Below are 15,538 nucleotides of genomic sequence, written 5' to 3' on the forward strand. Positions count from 1 at the left end.
CGTTAAAAGTTTGACTTACTTAACACTATAAAATTGTGGCAATGGAACACATAATACAGAATAAAGCCCGGGAACTACCTATCTGGGTATAAAGTAAACAGTACTTATCTTGAAACAACAAACATAGCCTTATATGTATAGATGGGGAACATGTAAGGCCAGCGTCACAACTCGCTTGGAGGCTTTATAAGCACGACACGCTCAGCGTAGATAACTTCAGATCGCCCACTGATGTTAATATTTTTAATCGTACTTACTTGCTAAGATACTACAATTATGCACGAAAATAATTATATTAGCCCAAGGAGAATATTGTAAAAAATCTATGTTACTGATTTAGTAAATCTATTGAGTACTAAGCAGATATAACCAACTAAACAATCTTTCGTAATAAAAGAAAAATAAAATTGATTAAGTATATCGAAAAGTTAAATGTACTGTAGCCGGTCGTTCATAAACAATAGACGTAGTTATTCTTAAACAATTAAACCCATTTTGTTCGCGTCTGCGAGAGAAGGATGCAAGATGATCCCCTGGGATGAGTCGTCGAGGCAAGGTGTACCTTTGTGTACCTTTTCAACTTTCAAGATGCTAGTGGTCGCGCAGCTTACCTTGTTTTGTCCCCAAAATGAAAATGGTATTATGTTAACAACCGCATTCACATTTTGGGCTAATAAAAAAATGAAATTACATGCAATATTTCACACTTTCAGTTGATTATAATTTTATTTTATCAAAGATTTGATAACTAGAAATAAAATGAAAAAATCATAATTTGCAACAAAGAAAAAATCAGACTATAAAAACGAATAAATTTTCGAAAGCGAAAACTTAATTCTAAGCAGTTTTTACTGTTTACATAAACCAACATTTTAATCAGAGCGGCTGTAAGAAAGATTAAAAAAAACGGTCGCTCTAACTTCGAGGAATAACAATAGGTATATGCGCACAATATAATGTTTATTGTTCTCATAATGCCTTACCCAGTTTGTCGGTGATGTATTGATTGGTAACACAAACGTGCTTTGATCCCTGTTCTTAGAGTTCGTATTGGCACTCAAAAGAGTATTGTTTTTAATATCGACCCTTTGTGAAACACGATTATAAATAAGTACAAGAAAATTTTTTGATATATTGAAACATAAATAACGCTGAAATGGCGACCGTGGTCCGAGAAACGGATTAAAAAGGTATTGAATTGTACATATTACGATATCAAGTTACACCGGGCACGATTGTTCAAATCCCATTGTTGTATGTTTATTTCAGCGAAGGCTTTTTAATGTAAACTTTTAACACCTACCTACTTCAGCAAATCAGGACACTAGTTATGCAGAAGTTTATTACGGTATGGCATCCACAAAGTCTAAGGAAAATAAATATTTAGTGCGTTTATAAATGCCAAAGATATATTATTTTTAAGCTTACCGTTTTAAAACATATCCATATATTGCCTTACCTACTAGAATAAATAAATAACTGTTTTCCTCCTCCGCACATACGTAAATAATCAGTCATAATTTAAACTATTCATTCGGAAATTCAAACGACCAGACTCTGGCACAAATTCCCGAAATTTCATAAGTTAATTGCGCAAACAAAAGACCTTTTGTTTAACGATTGAACGACGACGTTATTGAATATTTGGCTATTGACAAAGTGTCTTGTGACAGCTAAAACGCAAATCTGTACTACTTAACTTAAAACATACTTACATTGGAATTTCATATCTATTTTTTAGAAACAGTACTTAGAGTTGGAGTCCGTTAGCTCACTAATCTGTTAAATATTTTTTACAACGACTTTGGAACTCGTTGATGTCTTTTATTCGACGGTACGGTGTCAGTACTTGCGAACTCTTATAAGTATAGAATATTTTATTTCTATTATGTTATGTGCACAAGTCAACTTTCATTATAATATTCTTATTTTATCGGGTTGAGTATGTTTTTCAATAAACAGTAGGTTTTATAAATAATTTTATCAGAATTCCCTATTCTCTCTCTCACTACAAAGATTGACTAAATAAAGCTGTTGTCAGTATGGTAATAAAACAACTCATAGATTACAAAACATTATTTCATATAAGCCAGGAAACATTCATACATAAAGTCTTCCATATAAATTAACGTTATTATGTGGCCAAGGCGAACCCGTGGCTCTTTATAAGGCTTGTATAAATGCACATTATGGATGGCAAGAATCGTGTATTGCGGGTCTTATAGTTTTTAAATCGACCTTTTGTACGCGGAACCATGGCGCCTACGTAATTGTAGGTACCATATAATGCACAGAGAGATTATTGCGTTATATTCCCGATATAGTGTGGCTGTGAGGCTGCTCGGTGGACGCGACTGAGTATGGAAGTGGAGGGAATAACCCGCCCCTTCGTATGAAAGATCAGATAAATACGTATCTTTAGAACCTGTAATGTACGAAATAAATACGTCCTTAGATCGATATATTATTTTACAATAGTGTAGGGAGCATCAACAGGCATTCAAAGTGGAAATCATATTTGTAATAAAAACTATTTATTATATTGAACTTAATAAATCAAGATTCTGTTTTACATCTATCAAACATTCGCGTCACTTTTTTATAAAAATTCTATATAATAATTATGTGTATAATATTTACTATATAATATTTAGGTTTCTGATAATTACAAATCGACATACCCAATAATGTTTTGAATATTTGGTACTCAAGTAATAACATAACATAAACATAAATAGCCTATATACGTCCCACAGCTGGGCACAGGCCTCCCCTCAATCAACCGGAGGGGGTATGGAGCATACTCCACCACTCAAGTAATAATATTTCAAAATGTAATCTACATATTAAGTAGGTACTTAGGTAAGTATAGTTATATATTGTACAACTAAATGTCAGAGCCCGTTCCGCAGATCTTTTATACTTAGTTACTTTTCAGTCAAATAAAATAAATGCCCTTCAAGATTGTGAAATCAAGTACGTATTTATTAATTATTTAGTAAGTAATCAATAATTCTGACATCACATGGTAAGAAAAAATGTATCAAAATTAAAAAATCTGAAACGTATCATTCAGTATACTTTTCGTGTGTAAGATAAACATGCTGGCGGCATAGGGGTGGCCCAAGGGCCACCCCCGCCGCACCCTAACCTACTGTTATGCCTTGTAAAAATTATGACAAAACACTATTATTCTAAAAAAGAATTATGGATATCTATTTATTAATCCCAAAAATAAGTTATACCTAACAAACCAGTATTCCTAGATGTTATTATGGGAAAGTAAAACTATTATGCTAAAAAACGTTATGCAAAAAGGATTATGATAATTAAAATTATGACAAAAACATTTATGCATTTTAAGAGAATCCCAAATTAACATTACTCTAATAGTTTTGTAACTCTATGGTATAGCACGCGAGGTGCGTTTCGTATCACAATTTGACGGTTTCACTTCGATAAATTATAATCTACCGAAAAATAATACGTTAAATTGTAAGCAATATGATACGATTCATAATTATTCGACAGTTCACAATCTCGCGAGATTCAATTAATCTAACGTTATTTACAATTTTACGGTGACATATACACTTTGGTACCATGTTACATAAACTTTTTTGACAAATTGTGTAAGTCTCACTAAATGTCAAATATGTTAGTGCGACAGAGTCCTAAAGTGGGTACATTATATTGCTCATGACTGTAAGAAACAAAACGTTGAAGCAAGTGAAACTGGACGATTGATTGAAAATCATAGTCTCGGAAGTATTAGAACATAAAAAAGTAAAATAAAAAAAATTGATTTTTAAATTTTTTCACAAGAAAGAGGTCTGAGGCTTTTCGGCGGGAAACGGGAACGGGACAGTTGCTTTCTTCATTGAGTAATCTAAATAATTAATACGAAGTGGTGTTTTGTGGTTAATGATCGCATTAAGTTAGTCGGAAGACATTCGCGAGTGTTATTATATTGGAGTATTCAATAAACAAAGTGTATCTGCCTATTTTCGCTTCGTGCTGGGAAGCCGTTTCATAACTCAAAAGTTTATGCGGACTTTTGAGTTAATTCGTTTGGGGTTCGGAGTAGGAGTCTACTCCGAGGGTGGGGGCTTAGGTTTCATCATCATCACCTTTCATCATTTCATTAATCATCAAGAAAAAAAATACGTCAGACATGGCTGTATGGGCATAGTTCCCTTTGCCTTACCCTTCGGGGAAAACCAAAACAAAAAAAAAAAAAAAAAAGAGGTCTGATTATAGGGGAAAAGCTTGCCTTTGAAGATCTTGTAACTTTCTCGATATTTTACCTATGTTTTTCTTTTTAAACGTAAAGCATTTGACGATCTAAATTTTATTCTGAAAAATAAGAATGAAAATAGAGTTCGCCCTTGGATTCGAAGCCGCAACCTTTAAATTTGACATACGCATTTTTGGCCATCGTAATGTAAGTACATACGCACATCTAGTTCTTTAAGGTCATAAATGTATTTTTTTAAATTTTACAGTAGAGCGCTTTAACGATTTTTGTTTTGCCATATCTACGTTAATTACTAAGTTAACTCAATTTCTGATTTTTTGACATTTATGACTTTTAAGAACTAGATGTGCGATATATCGAATGCATTACTAAACTGGTTAGTTTAATGTTTTGTGTCCCTAACGAAAGCTAACATTTCATTTAGGTCAAGAAAAAGAAGTCCAGCTGAACGCACAAAAAGGTTTATTCTTAACTGACGTTTCCGTGGCCGGATATCAAACCCAGAATGAAACAGATGTGCAGGTACTGCTGACTGCGTCAAACAGGTGTTTTATTAGTCTGCATTGTCAGATAACAAAACAATATATCTAATAATAATGTAGATCAAAAGTTCATCAAGCGGTGTTACATAAATAAAAAGCTGTGTATGCATGGCGTAAGAGCTTAAAATCGTCAAGTTTTCATAAAAATGTCGAACGTTAAAAATAATTTAACGGCAAAATTGGAAAAATAAGCTAATCAGCTGGTAATTATATGCAACATTAGAGATTCTCAGTTTTTTGACCCTGTATTCTGCTCAAAAATAAATAACTTTTCAAACCGGTATGCCATTTATTAGAGTTTAAGATGTCCGCATGAAAATGCCTGTTGATAAGTGTTTGTCTACTATGTAGTTACTTACCTACTTAAATAAAGTCGATTTCTACAATCCAATAAACGTCTCTTAAATACTTCATTGCATTTTTAAATTCAGCTGTTTATTTTCGCACAATACCCTTGTGTAGTGTGGTTTATTGTAAAAAGTAATAAGGCTCCATAAGAACGTATAAAACAACAAGGCTGCAGACATAATATCTTAAATTACATAAGGGTATTTATCAAGGCAACGTAAGTGGTACACAATACAACTATTCGACAACCTCTTACTGCAGCCGCAGTAGAAAACCATATATTTATATTATCCAAATAACTAAATTTTGCATAAAAGTAATTAGGTTTCTATTAATTTGATATTTAGTTTGTTTTATCAGCGATATTGCAGTACTTTATTCGGTCCAATTCGCACTTGAATTTGAAATTGTAAATTTTATTAGGTACCTACTTTATAGCTTTATTGATAAAAGATATTTCACTTTCTTGGAAAAGCGTGGTTGCGTTTTCGAAACAGCACACGATCTAGTTTCATGCTAACATTCGCTAAAGTAGTAAACTCAAGTTTCCATTGCTGCTTTCAAAAGAATCCTTATAAAATTAAAGCATACCTGCGCAACGTGCATGCTACACAATACGGAATTGTAGTGAAAGGTCGTGTTACCAGAATGAGATAGTGGAGGGACAGAACTGGTTCCAATGCTTCAGAATGCAAGTAACTGGATAAATTCAGAAAAAAATTCTTTTCCCCGGCTATACAGGTTGTGAGAAGCTGCAGTAGTTTTAGGCGGATGAGACGTTCGTTATGTAAAATTGACGATTCAAAGTGTAACTATGTTACCTACTGAATAAAGATATTTTTGAATTTGAATTTGAATTTGAAAAACACAGCCCTGAGACAAACCAGTCGCACGCCTTACCGCGCATACTTACACAAGCGGCGATTGCTCAAGAAAGGACGATCTCGGTTCTGACTTGCCAAGACGGCTATCGGTTGAAAGGAAACTTACAAGTTTCTACGTATATTCAGAGGCATGCCGGCTCGACTTAATTACGACCAAAATACATGTTAATGTTTGGTAAAACTCGAGCTATCATTCTTAACGTAGATAACCTTATAGAACGTCAACAATAGTAGGTAGGTGTTGGATAGTTTCGAGGAGATCGATTACAAAGGCATGGCTTTGCTAGTGACAACATCGCGAAGGATAATATTTTATTTGCACTCCAAATCGTTGGGTTTATTTCATGTCATTTAGTGTACAATAACCAACTATCAAACAAGCTCAGTGAGCGAAACGTAACTTCCACACTTCAATACTATCACCCATGTCATCGCCAGTGCAACTGGGTCGACCGGACACCAGATTTCTACTACCCACACGTAAAGCCACCAAATTGAAAGTTCATAAATCACAAACTCACCGCGGACAAACCAGCAACATCTGAAATCCGTCGCATACGCGTAGGAGGTGTCACAACCAGACCGCATACGTACAACGTTCGAAGCTGCTCTGACGGGACGTATGTATTTTAAAATTTGTCGGTTATTGTCACATATGTGTGGCATTTTCGAAAGTAACAATCTTTATTTGATCATATTACGTTTTGTTAAATAACTGGCCGTTGTTTTAAGCCGAAACGGGCCTTGAGAATGTAGGTAACATGAGTTAGCACATTGTAACATGCGTATACGGCGCTTGCTCATACTCATAAATCTCCACCGTGGCCATAATATTTCTAAGAATCGCAGAATATGTAGGTACTTACCTATTATTTATTATATAGTTCTATGAAATCATAATATTGTCATTTATATAATCACCCTATCATCTAGCTTTATTTTTTGAAACGTATAAAACATTTCAGGTACTTACTTATGACGCGGAACGATTTTTGAAGTTATTTAAAGAAATATAAGACTGTAACTCGACACTATATGGGCGCAAGCGCGGCAAAAACGCTCTATTATTTAGCTAGAGCAGGTAAAATTTACCTTGCACCTTGAATACCTTGTGATATCTTCAGAAAACAAAGATCTATTCTAAAAACTATCCATTATTTGGCTAAGGCAGGTAAAATTTACCTTGCATTGAAATTCGTAAGCAACGAACGAAGACATTTTTTTGTACTTAGAGTACTAATACCAGCTAACGAAGCTATGGAATACTCTAGTTAAGTCTGATTACGTGACATTAGCGGCAAGTATCCTGTTAAATTGCGATAGTCATAAAATAGATCAAAAAGAAAACACAACAAACAATGTGTTTAAGTAATGTTATTTTCAAAACAAAACAATGATGTAGCTTGTCTCACAATATTACAACTTAAAATAGTACACTATATATTTGTTGTATGTTGTAAACAAGCTGTACAACGGTAAAACTGTGCTCAAAAGCGACGTTGATCCGACACAATTCCTTAATTCGCAGTACATTCGCGCTCAAGCTTAACATTTAGGTGGGGCTGTATAGAATAAGACGGCATTGTATTACTTGCATGGTTTAGTCACAGCTAGCGGTGTTCCGTGTAGCGCAGTGGTAGAAACTGGCTTTAGAGCCCGCCCACGCGGCACCGCCTCTTCGCTAGACGCAAACAGCTCCTAACTTGTCGATCCCTCGACCAAAAATAAATACTGTTTTTATTACCTCATCGAATTTATGTACTGACAACAGTATTTTAAGTTAATTTATGTTAACAGTAGTGAAACAAAACATAGGTAAAATTAGGTTACTTCACTAAAAACACTTAACCAGCTTTTGAAGTGCTCTATTTTACTAACAGAGGTTTTTTCCTTATTTTCAGTATGCATCGGGACGAACGGTCGGATGTCGGTTCCATCGAACCGGGACACTCACTACCGGAATCTTCGCGACCGCTTCACAAACTGTACCTACGTCGACGGCAACCTCGAACTGACATGGCTTCAGAACGACACGATGGACTTGTCCTTTCTCAAGTACATACGAGAGGTCACCGGCTACGTACTCATCTCTCACGTGAACGTCCGCCAGATCGTTTTGCCTCATCTGCAAATCATCCGCGGACGCACGCTCTTCAAGATCAACGCGAGAGACGAAGAGTTTGCCCTCATGGTCACCATGTCTTCGGCCTTTACCCTCGAGTTGCCAGCTTTGCGAGATGTTCTTCGTGGCAGTGTTGGCATTTACAACAACTACAACCTATGCCATGTGAAGACTATCAATTGGGAAGAAATAATTACTGGTCCAAATGCAACTTATGTGTACGTCTATAATTTTTCGGCACCTGAACGTGACTGTCCTCGATGTCATCCTAGTTGTGAAGCAGGTTGCTGGGGTGAAGGGCCAGAAAACTGCCAAAAATTTTCTAAGACAAATTGCAGCCCGCAATGTGCTCAAGGGCGCTGTTTCGGGCCAAACCCTCGAGATTGCTGCAACACATTTTGTGCTGGTGGTTGCACAGGACCGCTCCCCAGTCAATGTCTTGCCTGTCGAAACTTTTATGACGAAGGCACTTGTTCACAAGAATGTCCGCCAATGCAAATATATAACCCTACAACATATTCCTGGGAGCCAAATCCGAATGGTAAATATGCATATGGTGCGACATGTGTTCGGAATTGTCCAGAGCATTTATTAAAAGATAGCGGAGCTTGCGTAAGAAGTTGTCCTCCCAATAAAACAGCTGTAAATGGGGAATGTATACCATGCAACGTTACTTGTCCGAAAACTTGCCGTGCTGAGAAGCCAATCCATTCAGGAAACATTGAAAGTCTCAGAGACTGTACAATAATAGATGGTTCTATAGAAATATTGGAAATGACATTTACTGGGTTCCAACAAGTTAATCCTGATTACTCTTTCGGAGAGAGATATGGGAAAATGAGTCCCGAAGCTCTGGAAGTGTTCAGTACAGTTCGCGAAGTGACGGGCTATCTGAATGTACAGGCGCACCATCCGAACTTTACGAGCCTTTCTTACTTCCGCAATCTGGAAGTGATAGGGGGACGTCAAGTAGTGGAGAATCTCTTTGCTTCCCTTTATATAGTGAAGACATCGCTGAAATCACTAGGCTTGAAATCATTAAAGAGAGTGAACTCTGGCGCTATTGCGATTATGGAAAACAGAAATCTTTGCTTTGCCGAAAAGATTGCCTGGAACAAACTAGTCAAGTCAAAGGATCACAAGCAAATAATACAGAAGAACGGTGACCTGAGGACTTGTGGTAAGTTAGCTAAGCGTGTATTTTACTTATTTGTGAGGATCCTCATAGTAAATTCAATAGTCATATTTTTGCAAATGCGATAGTATAAATTTGGAAAAATAAAAAAGAACACAAATGCAAGCGAAGTTTTCCCCCTTGTTCTATAACAACCCTACATACTACATTTTATCTTTTTGTACACACTAATTCACACACTAACCGCACTAATATAACTTTTGCTACAACACAGCCGAGCGAATTCATTTCAGCAAACCCAGGTCAATTATCAACATGACAATTATTTCTCTTTTTTTTTTCTTTGTATTATTCTCGTTAAATTGGCCTGGGATTCATTTGTTTTGTGATTTTTTCCCCTAACCAAACATTATTCAACAGAAAAAGCGAATTTGGTGTGCGATCCTGAATGCTCTGCCGATGGATGCTGGGGCCCTGGACCAGATCAATGCCTTTCCTGCCATAACTATAAATTTGGCGAAACATGTATCCAGAATTGCAGTGTACATCCAGGGTAGGTATCATAACATTTTACTAAATAATTATGCGTGTTTATAGATTTTAAAAGTTAACTAAATTAACGTGTTCGACACATTTTAATATTTTATACTGTATGAAATATATCTATTAAATTTATTGCTAGCAATCTTGACATACCTACCTGGTAGTGATAGGTGTTAGAATAACAAAGCCTATTCACGTGTGGGTAGCCTTCTCTTACCGGCTCGACGAACAAACAACATTTCGACACTTTTATAAGGTATGTACATTTGTCAAAAATGCTTATGTTTATGTTTCATATTACAGGTTATACAAAGCTGGGCCAAAGATCTGCAAGCAGTGCCATGCAGAGTGCTTAGACGGGTGCTCCGGACCGAGTCGTGCTAACTGCTCCCGATGTAAACACGTCCGTGACGGACCCTACTGTGTCGCCAAGTGCCCAGACTCGAGATACGCTTCTGAAAATGGCACATGCCTTCCTTGCCACTACAATTGCTATAACGGCTGCACCGGGCCTGCTAATACAGTTGGAGAAGGAGGATGTAACTCATGCAAGAAAGCTATAATTAGCGTCGAAGCAACTGTGGAAAGTTGTCTCAAAGAAAATGAACCTTGTCCAGATGGATACTACAACGAATGGGTTGGCAATGTTAAACCATTAGAAGGAAAAGTAAAAGTTGTTTGCAGAAAATGTCATCCATTGTGTATCAAATGCACTGGTTTCGGTATTCATGAGCAGGTTTGTCAAGTCTGCAATGGTTTCAAAAGAGGAGATCAATGTGAAGATGAATGTCCAGCGGACCATTATACGGACGAAGCTAGCAGAGTTTGTACACCCTGCCATAGTGAATGTCGTGGCTGTACAGGTCCCTCTTCAACAGACTGTATTAAATGCCTTAATCTAAAAATATACTTAAGCGAGACTAATTCTATAGACAATAAACCTATTTTTAACTGCACAAAAACTTGCCCTGAGAGTAGTCCTAATAAAATTTATTTCGACGAACAATTACAAAATCAAATCGACGAGCCTTTTTGTTCAGAACTCGCCAGTGGCATACCCGCTATGGCTACAGCCAGGACACCAACGTTTTTGGTAATCATATTGGTACTAGCATTTGTCATGTTAGTAATTCTTGGAGTAATTGGCTATACGTTTAGACAAAAAGCAAAAGCAAAGAAAGAAGCTGTAAAAATGACCATGGTGCTAACAGGCTGCGAAGACAACGAACCTCTACGTCCAACTAACGTCAAGCCAAACTTAGCCAAGTTACGAATAGTAAAAGAAGGTGAATTACGAAGAGGAGGCATGTTAGGTTTTGGTGCTTTTGGAAAAGTGTACAAGGGTGTTTGGGTCCCTGAAGGCGAAAACTTGAAAATTCCAGTTGCTATTAAAGTTTTGAAAGAGGGTACGGGTACAAATACAAGTAAAGAGTTCCTAGAAGAAGCTTATATAATGGCCAGTGTAGAACACCCCAACTTACTTCAGCTGTTAGCTGTTTGTATGACAAATCAAATGATGCTAATCACACAACTAATGCCCCTTGGGTGCTTGCTTGATTACGTCAGGACACACAAAGAGAAAATAGGTTCGAAAGCATTTTTGAACTGGTGTACTCAAATAGCTCGCGGCATGGCGTACTTAGAAGAGAAGAGATTGGTACATAGAGATTTAGCAGCCAGAAATGTGTTAGTACAAACCCCAAACAGCGTTAAAATAACAGATTTTGGTTTAGCTAAACTATTAGACATAAATGAAGACGAGTACAAAGCTGCTGGGGGTAAAATGCCGATCAAATGGTTGGCGCTGGAGTGTATTCAGCATAGAATATTTACGCACAAGAGTGATGTATGGGCATTCGGTGTTACTATTTGGGAAATTTTAAGTTATGGTGCACGGCCGTATGAAAATATATCTGCTAGAAATGTGCCAGAATTAATAGAGAACGGACACAAATTGCCGCAACCGACCATCTGTACATTAGACATCTACTGTATAATGGTACGGTGTTGGATGCTGGATGCTGACAGCAGACCTACTTTCAAAGAATTGGCAGAAAAGTTCGCCGAAATGGCAAGAGACCCTGGCAGATATCTCGTCATTCCTGGAGACAAATTCATGCGTCTACCATCCTACTCCACTCAGGTAAATAATAAATGATTAATTCTTTATAGCTACTTAATACCTCATTGAATGAAATCATCATACAGATTTTTCCTAGATGCTGTTAACTTGAAAACATAAATTAAAATAACATATTATGACTCATCATCATCATCAGCCCATTAACGTCCCCACTGCTGGGGCACGGGCCTTCCCTATGGATGGATAGGGAGATCGGGTCTTAAACCACCACGCGGGCCCAGTGCGGATTGGTGGTTATTAACGACTGCTAATGCAGCCGGGACCAACGGCTTAACGTGCCTTCCGAAGCACGGAGGAGCTCGAGATGAAAACTTTTTTTTTGTGGTCACCCATCCTATGACCATATTATGACTATAAATTACTAATAAGTATTTAAGTTCTGTTCTGAACGTTCTTTAGTACTTATTTGCAATATGCCTATACTTAATAAAATTCTGTATTAATACAAAAAAACTTACAGATTTTTTTTATTCCTGTTTCAGGATGAAAAGGAGTTAATAAGGAATATTTCGTCGGCACTGGAAGGTCCTGAATCATTGGTTGAAGCTGACGAGTACTTGCAACCGAAATTTAAAGCAGTACCAGGAACAGCTACCTCTAATTCCGCCATCAGTGCCGGTGTTGAAACGCAGACTAGCTCATTAAAGCCGTGCACGTCATCTTCCTGGGCCAACAACGTCACCAACACAGAATGTGCAACACCTGATGGCTCCAACCGACCTGAGAACTGGGACCATGAGCTTCTGAGATACAATCAGCAGGTCAATCCAGAGGGCACAGAAATGCGTCATTATTACAATAACGGTGTATGTGCCTCTGATACTTCCAGCTCGCGGTACTGCAGCGATCCTATGAAACTCAAACCTGAAGGTTCAATCGAAGGAAACTTTGACAGCATGGCCAAAACAAAAGAAGCTCAAGTGGTGTACCTGAAGTTGAATCTGCCGTTAGATGAGGATGACTACCTTATGCCTTCGCCGCAACATAACCAAAATGCTTCGGCATACATGGACTTGATAGGGGAAGGGGGAGTGGTTCAAGACGTGAAAGACTTACGTTACAGTGGTTTCGTAGGGTCGAAGCGATGTGTAGACAATCCGGAGTACCTGATGTCCGAAGAGAACGTGCCTCCACAGACACTGGGCATTCCGACGGAGCCGGTGCCGCCGGAGTCGCTCTGCGTGAGCGAGGGCAGCGGCGGCGACTCCACGCCGCGGCCCGGCACCAGCAAGTTCCTGGCGCAGCGCTCCGTGGAGGAGGAGTCCATGTCCGACCACGAGTACTACAACGACCTGCAGCGCGAGTTGCAGCCGCTGCGCCGGAACGAGACCACCGTGTGAGGTGTGAGCCCTGGCTTTGTGATACACTACAACGTATAGACTGATCTCTTGCGAGTACTGACTTTTTTACTTAAAAGTGCGCGTACGCCTCTCGTGCCATTGGTGTGGCTAGTAATAGTTTGTTGAAAAACTTCAACTAAGATTTTATTTTAGTTACAAACAAATCAATTTGTTAATTTTTTCTACTTAAAATTTTGTAAAGGACTTGTTACGGAATAATGAAATGTAAAAATATAATTACGATTTTATATGGTGCTCTAACGCACTTAACAAAATACATATATAAGTTATTTATTAATTTAGTGTAAGGAAGGCTATGTCTACATTTCTCGAATGCTGTAGCAATAAGTAGCTAAGCGAGCGTTATTTTAATTATAAACTGTGATAATTAGATTAATTGCAATACAATGAGACCAGTGAAGTCAATTATTAAGGTGGGTTGTGACCTTATTTGGATTATTTGGAAAATCTTAGTAGTTTTCACTTACCGATACAACATTTCTGATTTCCATCTATCTAAAATTTAGATCTTTTTAATTTCTCGCACAAGATTCACACAAACTATTTCTACCGTGCACGTTAAACAACTTTTATTTAGCTGAATATTTTTATTACGTTCTTCTCATGACTTTAGTTTATGGAATATAATTTCCTTTTTTTTTACGATAACGCGAGCATTTGAAGCGATTTTTTTTTAAATAGAATATTTTATTAGACCACGTTCTTCCAAGATGAGTGAGATCTTGCCAATATAGGGAGCAATACTAAAGGGTTATTTTATTAACTTGCTTAAACTACTTGCCTGGCCTTATATACTGAGGACCTGCCCGCAGCTACGTAAACATATTGTAAATATACTTGTTAAATAAAAGAAACTATATACCTATCTATTGTACATTATTAAAAAGCAAAACATTAAAAGACATTAATTTTAAGTTTGAGCACTGTCTTATGCACAAATGAAGCTCAAAATTCCCAATAAAATGCAAATTATATCTTGTTAATAGTATGGTTAAGTGTTTTTTTTTATATTTAGACCAAACTCTTGTTTGCCATGTAATAAATATGTACATAATTTAATAGGTCCTGTAAATAAAATATCTAGGTGATAATATTATCTCAAAGAAAGCTTATGTAGTAGTAAATATTCGTACTCATATGTGAATAACATTTGTAATGTTTATAGACACATATGAAATTCTGAATTATATATATGTTATAGTACTTACATGTGCCATTATTGAAATACGACAGTAAAATAAATATATGAAGTTTATAGTTTAATATGTTTCTACAGCCATTGTTTCTTTATTTCTAATTTATATTGTTTATCTATCATATAACTTGGTATAGTGACCTTTCTATTTCACTTGACTTTTAAATGAACAAATGGTTTGTACAAACATATACTACGTCCATCCTATGTATAATTAATGAAATACAATAATTTTTACATGGCTAACATTTATTGTTTTGTGTAGATAGTCGTTTTGGAGCGATGTCAGGAAGTTTAAAGTAGGTACTTGTACCTTGATAAACGAAACATAAATAAATAATACTGTTTTCTTTCACCGCCTAAACCTACCTAGACACATTCCTTTGGTAATCCCTCCTGTAGAAATTCTAACACCCGTATTCTAAGATGTTAACTCGACTATTCCTTCACTCAACTCGTTTGTCATTTTGGTATTTTATATTGACATTTACGTCCTCGATTTGAGGACGTTACTCACTGCAGTCGAGCATATCAAACTACCAAGAAAATAATACGAAATTAATGACGTCATACCTTACTGGAACCAATTTCGAGGAATACCTTGAGGTCCCCTCAACTGGGGATGGAGTAGAGAAAGGTTCTAGTGAACATCTTATAAAAAATGTCCACGGCCAATGCTTTTTTTGCCTTGCAAGGAAAATTTTGAACTTTTAGTAAAGGATTTACGTACAGTTTTAATGTTTTTAAATAATAATACAATTAATAGTAATTAAATACATTACTCAGTAATACTCTTAATTTTCAATAACAAAATTTACGTCCTTGGAATGTTGGAGATACCAATTTAATAGTATCACAGTGGTAACTCTTACGTCATCAATGGGCTAGCAATGGCGGCGTGTCATAGGATTGAGCATACCGGGTTTTCTTATACCTACAAATTCTCAAAATAGACTTTACATTATTGTCCCGGCGGCATAGCATACATTACAAATAGGTAAGTCGTA

General features: G+C 36.8%; 1 protein-coding gene across 3 annotated transcripts in view; it reads left to right on the forward strand.

Annotated features, from left to right (window-relative positions):
* LOC126379824 (epidermal growth factor receptor) overlaps positions 1 to 14,871 on the forward strand; it is a 96,675-nt gene extending 81,804 nt beyond the window's left edge. For all 3 annotated transcript variants that reach the window (XM_050028754.1, XM_050028755.1, XM_050028753.1), the window contains 4 exons: positions 7,934 to 9,334; positions 9,710 to 9,842; positions 10,136 to 11,975; positions 12,458 to 14,871. In XM_050028754.1, coding sequence (XP_049884711.1) covers positions 7,934 to 9,334; positions 9,710 to 9,842; positions 10,136 to 11,975; positions 12,458 to 13,315 — 4,232 coding nt within the window. In that variant the 3' untranslated portion in view covers positions 13,316 to 14,871. The remainder of the gene's footprint in view (positions 1 to 7,933; positions 9,335 to 9,709; positions 9,843 to 10,135; positions 11,976 to 12,457) is intronic.
* The last annotated feature ends 667 nt before the right edge of the window (positions 14,872 to 15,538 follow it).

Source organism: Pectinophora gossypiella, chromosome Z (assembly GCF_024362695.1).
Source record: "Pectinophora gossypiella chromosome Z, ilPecGoss1.1, whole genome shotgun sequence".
NCBI lineage: Eukaryota > Metazoa > Arthropoda > Insecta > Lepidoptera > Gelechiidae > Pectinophora > Pectinophora gossypiella.